At 45.7% G+C, this 12,805-nt stretch overlaps 1 protein-coding gene across 1 annotated transcript; it reads left to right on the top strand.

Moving 5' to 3' along the window:
• The first annotated feature begins 983 nt into the window (after positions 1-983).
• On the top strand, positions 984-10,229 carry LOC136654366 (vomeronasal type-2 receptor 26-like). Its single transcript, XM_066631340.1, has 4 exons — positions 984-1,814; positions 4,043-4,270; positions 6,137-6,263; positions 9,319-10,229. Exons 1-4 carry the CDS (start codon positions 984-986, stop codon positions 10,227-10,229), a joined length of 2,097 nt encoding a protein of 698 aa, XP_066487437.1.
• Positions 10,230-12,805: the final 2,576 nt, after the last annotated feature.

Here is a 12,805-nt window from a genome sequence, read left to right as displayed (position 1 = left end):
GGGTTGTGGCACGATAAAGGTTGAAGACCACTAGGCTAGATGATGCAGGTTTCATCAGTGGTGGATTGTGATCGGCAACAGAGTGGTGGATTTGGAGTGCCCTTCTAGCCTGGGAAGGGGCGGTGGTATTGGCAACAGCAACACCAATATCCTATCCCCTTCCCAGCCTTGATCCTCCTGCCTAGATCCACTCAGATATTCTGGGGAGACTCATCACAACTGCAGAGGCTGAATCCTGGGCAAGGGAACAAATGCTCCCTCGCCCAGAAGAGACCTCCAGAACCTGAAACTCCCCTGCAGGGTGCAGTGAATGCTCCAGTGGCACAGGAACATTGGAGGGGGTGGGATTTAGGTAGGACTGGGTTGCCTATCTCTTCTCACACTGTCTCTGAATGGAATGAATACAAATAAACAGATGACATTCGAAGCAAGTGATGGCGTGGGAATTGCCCCTGCTTTGGATAATTCTATCTAAGCAGCCATGAGGATTTCTCTCTACAAAATGGAGAGGTAGAATAGAATGAGCAAATAAGTAAACACAGGTAATTACATGTATAATATAGCTCCTTGCCACAGGATGTGGGGATGGCATCTGGCCTAGATGCCTTTAAAAGGAGATTGAACCAATATCTGGAGGAAAAGTCCATCATTGGTTACAAGCCATGATGGGCATGTGCACCCTCCTGGTTTTAGAAGTAGGTTACCTCAGAATCCCAGATGCAAGGGAGGACACCAGGATGCAGGTCTCTTGTGGTCTTGTGTGCTTCCTGAGACATCTGGTGACCACTGTGAGATACAGGAAGCTGGATTAAAGGGGCCTATGGCCTGATCCAGCGGGGCTCTTCTTATGTTCTTACAGAATAAGTGAAGTAATCATTAATCTATCTCACTCTTTACAGTGAAGCTCTTTATTTTTGCAGCTGTCATATGGCTCATTTGAACCAGAAAAGATTGATAAATCTGATTTCCCTTCCTTTTACCGCATGGTCCCCAATGAAGCCCTTCAGTATCAGGGAATTGTCCAGTTACTTCTTCATTTCAGTTGGAAATGGGTCGGTCTCATCACCATGGATAACGAGGCTGGAGATCATTTCTTACAAGTCTTGGAGCCAATGTTCTCCCAGCATGGAATCTGTTCAGCCTTCACGGAGAGATCTTTGAGCAAAATTGGTATCATGGGCACAAATGAACTGATGAATGAAGTCCGCAATCGTCTTCCCGCTTTCTTGGAGAGCAAAGCCAATGTAGTTGTCATATATGGGGATGCGACATCCATTATATGGTTAGCAAATATTATATGGCTGACAGCAACCATGATTCCTCTAATCAATCCTAGATATGAGCCCCCTTCCGGGAAAGTGTGGATTACAACAGCTCAAATTGATTTCACAAGCAATGTCTTTCAGAATATATTAAACATAAAAACGTACCATGATGCTGTGCTCCATGGTGCGCTTTCCTTCACAATTCATTCAAACGAGCATCTGGGATTCCAAGAATTTCTTCAGGATATAGACCTTTCAGGGGCAAAAAGAGATGGTTTTATCCATCTTTTCTGGGAGCAAGCATTCAACTGTGTTGTTCCAAATTCTGATGGGTCAAAGAATAGCCATCGAAGATGTACTGGGGAGGAGGAGCTGGAGAGCCTTCCTGCACCTGTTTTTGAAATGAGCATGACAGGTCACAGCTACAGTATCTATAATGCTATCTATGCTGTGGCACTTGCCTTACACAACACATGTTCATCTAAGTCCAGCCACAGAACTTTGGAACATGGGTGCAAATTGGCCCTTCTGGACATTGAACCCTGGCAGGTAACCATTCACTACTGACAATGTAATACATGAAAACTTTGATTTAATAACTAATAGGAGGGTAATAGTGTCCATTAATTTCAAAAATTTGTTCAAACCAGATACCCCTTCCTATTAGTCCATTATGGACTAATTATGGCCGGCGGGCCTGTGCTGCATCCAAGGCAGGAATGGGGCTGCACTCGCTTCTCCTTACCCCAGGCAAAGCTGCAACAGCCCCAATGGGACTACTTGGATCTGCGCCATCTCAAGCAGTAGCGCAAACCCAAGCAGTCCAAGACCCTGGGCTGCCAGGGAACGTGTGCCCACCTCCTGCTCCCCGCCCGCCTGTCCCTGGGAACACCCGCCACCCGCCCTCTGTCCACCCCAAAACGCCTCCTCCCCACCTTCTCCCCATCCTCCCCATGCCCCCCCCAGACCCCTGCATTGGCCAAGCTTGGCCAACGCAAACTACCTACCTCCTGCAGTCCACATCGGAGTGGCACATATGTCTGTGTGCCAGGCTAACCCCACTAAGGTCGCCACGAAAGTGCTTTATGGCACTTGCGCGACAGCCTTGGGCCGGCGCAAGGGACATGCACTGGTCCAAGGCCTGGTTTGGATCAGGCCCAAATCAAACCCCCTTCCATACTTTCCTCATAGAGTTGTCTTGATCCCATCACTCTACTCTCCACTGCGGAATGCAGTAAAGGAAGAGTAGAGGGTAGACCTTCAGTACTGAGGTAGTCCTGTAAGGTAGTGAAGTGCAGAAGGGGGCACAGAGGGGTTTGGAGTCAAATTAGATCATAGTACTGCACAGAGAATGCTTGTTTAACAGGACTCTACAGACAACAGAAAGCAGTCTCCATTTTTTTCCAAATCCATTATACAGAAATCTGCTAAACAGCAGGTTCTCTTTATTGCTATTCCCTGAATACCATGGTCAGGTATTGGTAATTGACTATCAAATGTGTTTAGAATGTAGGCACTCATCTCTTGTCTTATCTGTCTTTCCAAATTCCTTCCCCTGTTTGCCAAACACAATGTTTATGCCCCAATTCTTTCTCCAAGGATCTTTTTGAAAGATCCCTCAGTTGATATCTTTCTTCCAGAAGTCTTGTCCAATGCGAATTGTAAAAGGACAGACAGACAGACAGACAGACAGACAGACAGACAGACAGACAGACAGCATTGTACTGCAAAGCTGGTTCTCTTGTAGAGAAAAAAAATGAAATTGTCTAATTTATTTCAAAAATCTGAGTCGGAATATTACATAAGAAGAACCCTGCTGGATCAGACCAGGAACTCTAGATGGCCTAGTGGCCAGTGGCCTAGATGCCTTTAAAAGGGGATTGGTAAGTTTCTGGAGGAAAAATCCATTACGGGTTACAAGCCATGATGCGTATGCGCAACCTCCTGATTTTAGAAATGGGCTACATCAGAAAGCCAGATGCAAGGGAGGGCACCAGCATGCAGGTCTCTTGTTATCTGGTGTGCTCCCTGGGGCATTTGGTGGGCTACTGTGAGATACAGGAAGCTGGACTAGATGGACTAGATCCAGCAGGGCTGTTCTTATGTTCTTATGAGCTCATTTAGTCTACCTTCCTATATTTCGTAGTGGCTCACCAGATGCCTCAGGGAGCGCTCAAGACAATAGGATAGCCATATCCTATTGCCACACCAGCTGGCATTCAAAGATAGGCTACCTCTACAACCTATGGTTGTGTATAATAATAATAATAATAATAATAATAATAATAATAATAATAATAATAATAATAACTTTATTTATACCCTGCCCTTCTCCCCAAAGGGACCAAAGGCGGCTTACAGCAGATTAAAAACAAATTAAAACATAATTTAACAAACAGATAAGCAGCAGATCCTAAAGGATCGTGTATAGTCATGACTCGTGTATAGTCATCATGGCTTGTAACCTGGAGTTTTCCTCCATGAATCTTTCCAATTCCTTTTAAAAGTATTTCGGCCAGGTGCCATCATATCCTGTAGCAAGGAGTTCCATTGATTAATTACACACTGGAGAAAGAAATATTTTATTTTGTCTCCCACCAGTCAATTTTCGTGGATGTCCCCTGGTTCTGGCATTGTGCGAGAGGGAAAAGAACTTACCTCTATCCACTCTATCCATCTCATGCATAATTTTATGTCTCAATCATGTCCTACCTCAAGCACCTTTCTTCTAGACAACTCCTTATAGTTCATTTGGTTCTCCTTCTTTTGCCACTTAGCTCCATTCACCTCTTCAGAGGATCTCATTCAATAACAGTGTTGGAGATGAAATTAAATTTAATGAGCATGGAGAATTGGTTGCTGGATTTGATATTACCAACATGATCACTTTCCCAAATAATTCATATGTCCAGGTCAATGTGGGAAGGCTGGATCTTCAGGCTGCTTCAAGCATAAAGTTCACAATTTACAAGGACAGGATTGAGTGGCATGAAGACATGACCGAGGTAAGAATATAATGGCACTATATCGAGACAAAATCCAATGAAATGGAGGGCAATTCCTTTGCGAGGCCATCCCACAAACGAGTCCTGGTGAAATCATGGACCCAGAAACACATTTGATGAAGCAGCCACCTGTTTTTCTCTACATCCTCACTTGCCAGCCTCTTTTGCCCTCATGAAATGTTCCTCCTTCCCAAGATGTGAGTGGGGGAGAGTACATGGTTTTGCTCTATATTGTCTGTTCTACTTGTGTTTGCATGGCCTCTATATCTGTGTGCTGTATGCTGTAAAAGGGAACCAGGATTGCGATCTGATGCACACTTATTTGAAAATAGGTCTATTTAACTCAATGGAACTTACATCTGACTAAACATATATTGTACTGTAATAATAAGAACATAAGAACAGCCCCACTGGATCAGGCCATAGGCCCATCTAGTCCAGCTTCCTGTATCTCACAGCGGCCCACCAAATGCTCCAGGGAGCACACCAGATAACAAGAGTCCTGCATCCTGGTGCCCTCCCTTGCACCTGGCATTCTGACATAGCCCATTTCTAAAATCAGAAGGTTGCACATATCGCGGCTTGTAACCCATAATGGATTTTTCCTCCAGAAACTTGTCCAATCCCCTTTTAAAGGCGTCCAGGCCAGATGCCATCACCACATCCTGTGGCAAGGAGTTCCACAGACCAACCACACGCTGTGTAAAGAAATATTTTCTTTTGTCAGTTCTAACTCTCCCAACACTCAATTTTAGTGGATGTCCCCTGGTTCTGGTGTTATGTGAGAGTGTAAAGAGCATCTCTCTATCCACTCTGTCCATCCCCTGCATAATTTTGTATGTCTCAATCATGTCCCCCCTCAGGCGTCTCTTTTCTAGGCTGAAGAGGCCCAAACGCTGCAGCCTTTCCTCATAAGGAAGGTGCCCCAGCCCCGTAATCATCTTAGTCGCTCTCTTTTGCACCTTTTCCATTTCCACTATGTCTTTTTTGAGATGCGGCAACCAGAACTGGACACAATACTCCAGGTGTGGAGGAGCTTGTGTTTGTATTTTATTCTTTCTACGGATACCCATAATGCCTTTGGGTTATGCCTCAGTGTTTCCCATCAATAAAATGGGTAGATATTGTATGTCCCATTTGTAAAATAGCCACCCATTTCGAAGAATGCCATACACAGTATTCATGCATGTGTATTTACATGGATGTACACCGGAGAAAATCTACAACCCGCTCATGGCTCAAATCACTGGGCCTATTACAGCTCTGGATATAATGATCTGCTGCCATGACTGACCCTGTGACAGTGCAAACATCATGCTGCCATCATGTACAATGGAGCCACTGGAGGAAATGGCTAGACGTTCTGTGCATGTGCCAGAACCACCTGGATACTCTACCATGCAAGTAAGGTGGTGGAGAAGTAGTGCCAGACAGGATGAGGGGGGGTAGATCTGGCCAAGAGCATGTCAAGAGTACTGGTGGCAGCAGCGGTGTTGAAACTCTATTCCCCTGACCTAGCCTGACAGGTCTCCTTGGACCTTAGACATTGCTAAATGATTGGGTGGGTGCCTGTGTATAGACAGGCCTTTATAAAGAACATCTGTGACTAACAAAGCTGGCGGCTAAGATACAGCATATGTTCTTAAGCATCATGTCTTGCTTGTGAACTTCTCTCAAACTTTTCTCAGACATCACTGTCCTTATATAAATTGACCACTAGCATGTCCAAGCATCATCTTACAACGATCCCATTGTAATCATCTACTGTTATCACTGCTGTTGTAAACCAGCACCTCATTGGTATAACAAAATCCTCAAAAAAAAAAACCATCCCCAATGATAAGTTTTCCCTTTGATTAAGGACAGGTGCCTCCCTTATCTGTCTGTAATGAGAAGTGCCACCCTGGTTCCAGCAGGAAAAGGAAGGAGGGAGAGAAATTCTGCTGCTATGATTGTGTTCCGTGTGCGGAAGGGATGATCTCAGACCAAGAAGGTAAGAGAAGCACTTCCTATAGGTATGGATTTGATGGAGTAAGATTATTAGAAGCAGTGCTTTTTTTGTAAAAAAAAAAAAAAAAAAAAGTGCAGGAACTCACACCTTTTACTTACTTACTTACTTACTTATTTATTTATTTATTTATTTTTAAACCATTATTTTTTATCAGAGAAATAAGTAATAAGATACAACTAGACGTAGTCAATAACTACACACACACACACACACACACACACACACACACACACACACACACACGTCCATCCCGTGTGAGCTCCCTGATAGCAAAAGCACTCCTGCCACAGCTGGAGTGAAACACCCCATTTTTTTAAGGTGGGGAGGTGCTCCATTGGGCTATAGAAAAGCCTATAGTTAAAGTGTTCAGAACTAATATATAAGGTCTTGAGCCCAGCTGGTGGCCATCAGCACCTCAAGTATCACTTCCAAACACTTTGAGCCTAAGAGCTCTTATGGCTCAATTGTTAAAGTGCTGGTCTGTAGTGGTTCAAATCTCTATGAGGAATTATTTTTATTATTATTTTTTTGGTGGGGAGGTGCTCCATGGCTGCAAAATATAAAGGTTGGTTGTCAGTTGCCAAAAGGGGGGGCCAGTTGAGGCTGCAAAACTCCTCCAGGTAGGACTTAACCCACAGTTAAGCTCCTGGAGTGAGCCCCCTGCTGGAGGCTGTGGGTTAAGTTCTACCTGGGACTTAAAAAAAAAGAAGGTCAAAAAAGAGCCTGCCTGAACTTTGAGGAGTTTTGCAGACTCAGCTGGCCCCCCTTTTGGCAACTGGCAACCAACCTTTATATTTTGCAGCCATGGAGCACTTCCCCACCTAAAAAAAAAAAAAAAAAAAATTATTCTTCATAGGGATTTGAACTCCAGACCAGCACTTTAGCAATTGAGCCATAAGAGCTCTTAGGCTCAAAGTGTTTGGAACTAATACTTGAGGCACTGATGGCCACCAGCTGGGCTCAAGACCTTATATATTAGTTCTGAACACTTTAACAATAGGCTTTCCTATAGCCTAATGGAGAGAGTGCTGGGCTGTGGGACACAAGGTTGGAGGTTCAAATCCCTCCCTAGCCAGCAGTGTGGGGTGGGTGGTGCAGGCAGGGAAAAAGGTGGGGGCAGGGATGAGGGAAAAAAAGGGGGGGCAGTGCAGGCAGGGAAAAAAGGTGGGGGGAAAGCCCTGATTAGAAGTGCCAGGGACCCTGAAAGAACTTTTAACAAAAATAAAACATTCCAGTGGGAAAGCTCTGAAATAAAGACCTTGTCTTTTTCAGACACAATTTTCATTTTTTTTTTTTTTTGTTGAATCCTGAAGAATCTTTGTTAGCAAGAAGGGGTTTTGCATACCGAGCAACTGTGAAATGGAGTTTAAAGAATGCATTTTCCAATTGTTTTCCTTTTTCTTCATAACAGTATGGAAAATTTATCAAAATTTACAATGATATGTTATACATGCCTCACAGGAAAAGATAATAAAATGAGCATTAACTGAAAGATGCTGGTACAGTAGTTGGATGAATAATGGCCAAATCATTAACCAACTTGCCTGCCAGTGGAAACATGCCATAAAGCACTTTGTGACAGCACTATTAGCCACTAGGCCTGCAGGAAGGCTGAAAGCTTCCTGCATGCAATGGTGGAGGGAAGAGCATCAGCCAGACCAGGTAGGGGGTACAAGGACAGAGGGAGGGTGGGGAGGGGTGGAACAGGGCAGGGGGAGTGTCGGGGCATGCTGGGCAGATTGGGCCCAGGAGGGGGTAAGATCAGTAGTGCTGGGGTGTGCAATATCCTATCTCCCTTCCTGGGCTCGATCCACCTGCATGGATCAACTTGGATTTATGCCAGCAAGATAGCTGACACAGGTCAAGCTTGACCTATAGCAGCTGCTGGGGCTTACTCCATGGCAAGGGGACATAAGAACATAAGAACATAAGAACAGCCCCACTGGATCAGGCCAAGGGCCCATCTAGTCCAGCTTCCTGTATCTCACAGCGGCCCACCAAATGCCCCAGGGAGCACACCAGATAAGAAGAGACCTCATCCTGGTGCCCTCCCCTACATTCTGACTTAACCCATTCCTAAAATCAGGAGGTTCCGCATACACATCATGGCTTGTACCCCATAATGGATTTTTCCTCCAGAAACTTGTCCAATCCCCTTTTAAAGGCGTCTAGGCTAGACGCCAGCACCACATCCTGTGGCAAGGAGTTCCACAAATGTACCCTTACCCCAAGGAGACCTCCAGAAGCCAAAATTCCCCCATGGGATGCGACGTAGCCCACACTGGCGCCGCTGAATTACTGAATGGGAGTTTTGTGAGGATTCAGCTGCCCAGCGGCCTCTGCTCTGGATATCCCACACACAATGAAATGCTATGGAGTCAAAGTATGATGGGAGGGAATCAGCAATGTTGAAGCACTCATAGACTCAGGAATAGCAAAATTCTCAACTCAGGCAGTTCTCCTGAGCAAACAGCTGATTTGAGAAAAGAGTGAGACTCTTCACCAGATTTGCTGAGATGCCTCGCTGGAACGAATTCTGTGCACCACTACATTTCATTCTCTCCATTCGTTGCTTGAACAAAAGGATAAACTTCACTGGTAGCTTCTACAACATTTATATCAAATATCAGAATCGAACCCATCACCTGTAGTACCCCTGAGTTTTATGGAGTCTTGGGACATTGGGAGTGGGAAAAGAAGAAAACACTGATTATGTGCCTGACTTTTCCCTCTGTTGAACATTCTTACAGGGTCAATTTAAATTGGGAAAATATATATATACATATACGGGGGTGAGTTTATAGCCTATCAGATGTATTTCTAATTCCACCCTTTTGCTGCTCCTTCTCAATTTCCAAAGGGGTCAGATGATCTCAACACCAAACTTCCACATTGCATGCAATGTTTTTCTGAGGTTCAGACAGGTCTGGAACTTTGCAGGTTGTCAGGCATCCAAGCTGAGGCAGATTCTTGGAAAGGCAGATCCTTCTGTAGGTAATTACTGCAGGGTTAAAGTGGGAATCTGTTTCTCTTTCAGACATGGACTACTGTGTTAGCTGCCCAGAAGATCAATATCCAAATCAGGATCAAGATAAATGCATTCCCAAGATTCCAAGCTTCCTCTCTTTCCAGGAACCTTTGGGTGTGGCTGCGGCTATCTTGGCTCTTTTCTTTACTGCAATCACAGCTCTGGTGCTTGGAATCTTCATTAAGCATAGAGACACTCCCATTGTCAAAGCCAACAACCGCAGCCTCACCTACCTTCTCCTCCTCTCTCTCCTCCTTTGCTTCCTCTGCTCTTTGCTCTTCATTGGAGAGCCTAAAAAGGTGACCTGCCTCTTCCGACAAACAGCTTTTGGCATCATTTTCTCTGTGGCCATCTCTTCTGTTTTGGCCAAAACCATCACAGTGGTTGTGGCTTTCATGGCCTCCAAGCCAGGCAACATCTTCCGGAAATGGGTGGGGAGAAGATTGGCACAATCTATTATCTTGTCCTGTTCCCTTCTTCAAGTCAACCTTTGTGCTCTTTGGTTGGCCACATCACCCCCATTCCCAGACTTGGACACATTCTCTATGGCTGGAAAAATAATTGTGATATGTAATGAAGGCTCAGTCACTATGTTGTACTGTGTTCTGGGCTACATGGGTTTTCTGGCCTCTGTCAGCTTCACTGTTGCTTTCCTAGCCAGGAAGTTACCTGACAGTTTCAACGAAGCCAAGTTCATCACCTTCAGCATGTTGATGTTTGGCAGTGTTTGGTTGTCTTTTGTTCCAACTTACCTGAGTACAAGAGGAAAATACATGGTGGCTGTGGAGATCTTCTCCATCTTGACCTCCAGTGCTGGGCTCCTGGGCTGCATCTTTTCTCCCAAATGTTACATCATTATAGTGAGGCCTGACTTGAATAAAAAGGAGCAACTAATCAGAAGAAAACAATCATATACTTAATAATGAGTGTATTGTGTAGGCTGTTGTTAATCTAAAGCAGGGGTGCCCAAACCCCAGTCCTGGGGCCACTTGCGTTCCTCGAGGACTCCCAATCTGGCCCACAGGGAGCTCCCAGTCTCCAATGAGCCTCTGGCCCTCCAGAGACTTGCTGGAGCCCCAACTGGCCTGACACAACTGCTCTCAGCATGATGGTCAACATTTCAACCTCTCGAGTGAGCTGTGGGACGAGGGCTCCTCCACTGCTTGTTGTTTCAAATCTGTGATGCAGCAGTGGCAGCAAAGGAAAGGCCAGCCTTGCTTTGTGCAAGGCCTTTTATAGGTCTTGAGCTATTACAAAACCTTCATTCATTCATATAAGTGTATGTAAATTCATTTATGTAAATTTATTCAAATTTGAAATGTAAATTCTTTTTTTTCTCCTGGTCCCCGACTTAGTGTCAGAGAGATAGTGTGGCCCTCCTGCCAAAAAGCTTGGACACCCCTGATCTAAAGAGTCTATCAAATGAGTCGGTGGGCCTATCTAAAGTTAGAATTTGGGATAGTATTTTTCAATCCTATCATATTTCCTCTCATGTCCTAGCTAACTGAAACCATTATGCTTGATACATAAATAAAACTCCTGGGGGGGGGAGAACTGCTCAATAAGGGATTCCTCCCCCCTTGTTTCCTTGACAGGAGTCTTTGGTGCATTGAAGATTCACATTCCTTACTGCCTTTTCATTTAAAACCTCCTGAATTTTTGATCTCTTTTGAGTCTAGGTATAAATATGACAGTAGTGAAAGTTATAGATAGGAGACTGAGGACCCAATCCAACTTTCCAGCACCGTGCAGTCGCAATGCAGCCCCGAGGTAAGGGAACAAATGTTCCCATACCTTGAGGAGGCCTCTGTGACTGCCTCCCCACTACAGGATGCAGTGTATGCCCCATTGGCACAGCTACCCCGGCACTAGAAATTTGGATAGGATTGGGCCCTGTGAGCCCAATCCTAGGTGTGTCTACTCAGAAGTAAGTCCCATTATAGTCTATGGGGCTTATTCCAGTTAAGAGTGTATAGGATCGCTACCTAAGGGCCCGATCCTATCCAATTTTCCAGTGCCAGTGCTGCTGTACCAATGAGGTATGCACTGCTTCCTGTGGTGGGGAGGCAGTCACAGAGGCCTCCTCAAGGTATGGGAACATTTGTTCCATTACCTCAGGGTTGCATTGAGGTTGCACCAGTGCTTGAAAGTTGGATAGGATTGGGCCCAGAAGGTGCAATCCTAACCAATTTTCCAGCAACGAGGTGATATGTGCAGAACCTGGTGGGATCGTAGCCTGTGCTTTTCACAAGCCAATAGACAGTTTGTCTGGGTTTGTCTGAGCCAATAGGCTCACTTGCTGAGTACCTTGTAACAAGCTCTTAAGAGTTGGGAGGGGCTGAGGCAGGAGATTTTAGTGCCGTGTGCAAAAAAGGCTGCAGTACCATTGGAGGAAAGCTAGAGGGCTGCCGTGTGCAGAGCCACTGAGGCTATAAAAGGGGCTGCACCAGCACAGAGAGCTCAGAGACCACCAGGGAAGAGCTGCTGTAAGGAGCTAGAAGAGCAAGCTGCAGAGACCACCAGGGAAGAGCTGCCAGAGGAGCTTCAAGACTGAGCTCTGCAGGACAAGAGGCCTCCAGGGAAGAGAAGCTGTGAAGAGGGAGCTGGGAGAGACCAAGCTACAGAGAGGAGCTGAAGACAGCTCTGCGGGAGAGCTAGGAGAGAGCTGCTGGAAGGAGCCCTCTTGCTAGAGCTGAGTACCAGAGGGGAACCTCCATCAAGCTTTCTAGCCCTTGGCCTGCCTCGTCCTGTTGCCTCCTGCCTCAGGTCCTGTCTCAATTGGGAGAATTTGAAATAAGGTCTTTTCATTGATTGGTTCAGGTTCCATTCCTCCTAATAAAAAGTCTTAAACTTAGCTTGGTGTCAGTGGTCTTTTTTGATCCTGTATAACAGAGGTCAGGGCAGTGCAGCTCCAAGGTAAGGGAAGAAGCATATCCTTACCTCGAGGAGGCCTCTGTGACTGCCACCCAACTGCAGGATGCAGCACACACCCCGTTGACACAACTAGGCCAGTGTTGGAAACTTGATAAGGGTTTGGGCCTCAAGGTCCAATGCTATTGTAACTCAGAGCTGGTGCTGAGCTTCAATGTCAGCGCTGAGTGTTACAGACATGTCATAAGGCATGTCTGGCACCCGGAGAGGGGGCCGTTGGCACAAAGCCTCAGCACCTTGTGGACAGCCGGACAGACACTGCTGGCTAGTAGTGAGTATGCTTGGGGGAGGCGGGGAGTGAGCGAGGGTGAGGGACAGTGGGGCAGGGGGAGGAACTGGGGCAGGAGGGGGTTTGGTCTACAATGCCCAACATGGAGCTTTTCCAGTCAACGAAAGCTTTGGTGCAGCTGCACCCGGTGGAGCCATTGGGAATAGGATTGGACTGTCAGGGGTTAAATTTCACCCTCAGTCCTTCCAATCAGTCTTCCAGAATAATATTTAGCATTTTCTGGACAGTATAAGATTTTCAAAGTGCCACCCACAAAATAACTCTTTAATTATTATT

The sequence above is a fragment of the Tiliqua scincoides genome, chromosome 5, assembly GCF_035046505.1.
Source record: "Tiliqua scincoides isolate rTilSci1 chromosome 5, rTilSci1.hap2, whole genome shotgun sequence".
NCBI lineage: Eukaryota > Metazoa > Chordata > Lepidosauria > Squamata > Scincidae > Tiliqua > Tiliqua scincoides.
The sequence above is the reverse complement of the archived record's forward strand: the minus strand, read 5'-3'. Positions and strand labels throughout refer to the sequence as shown.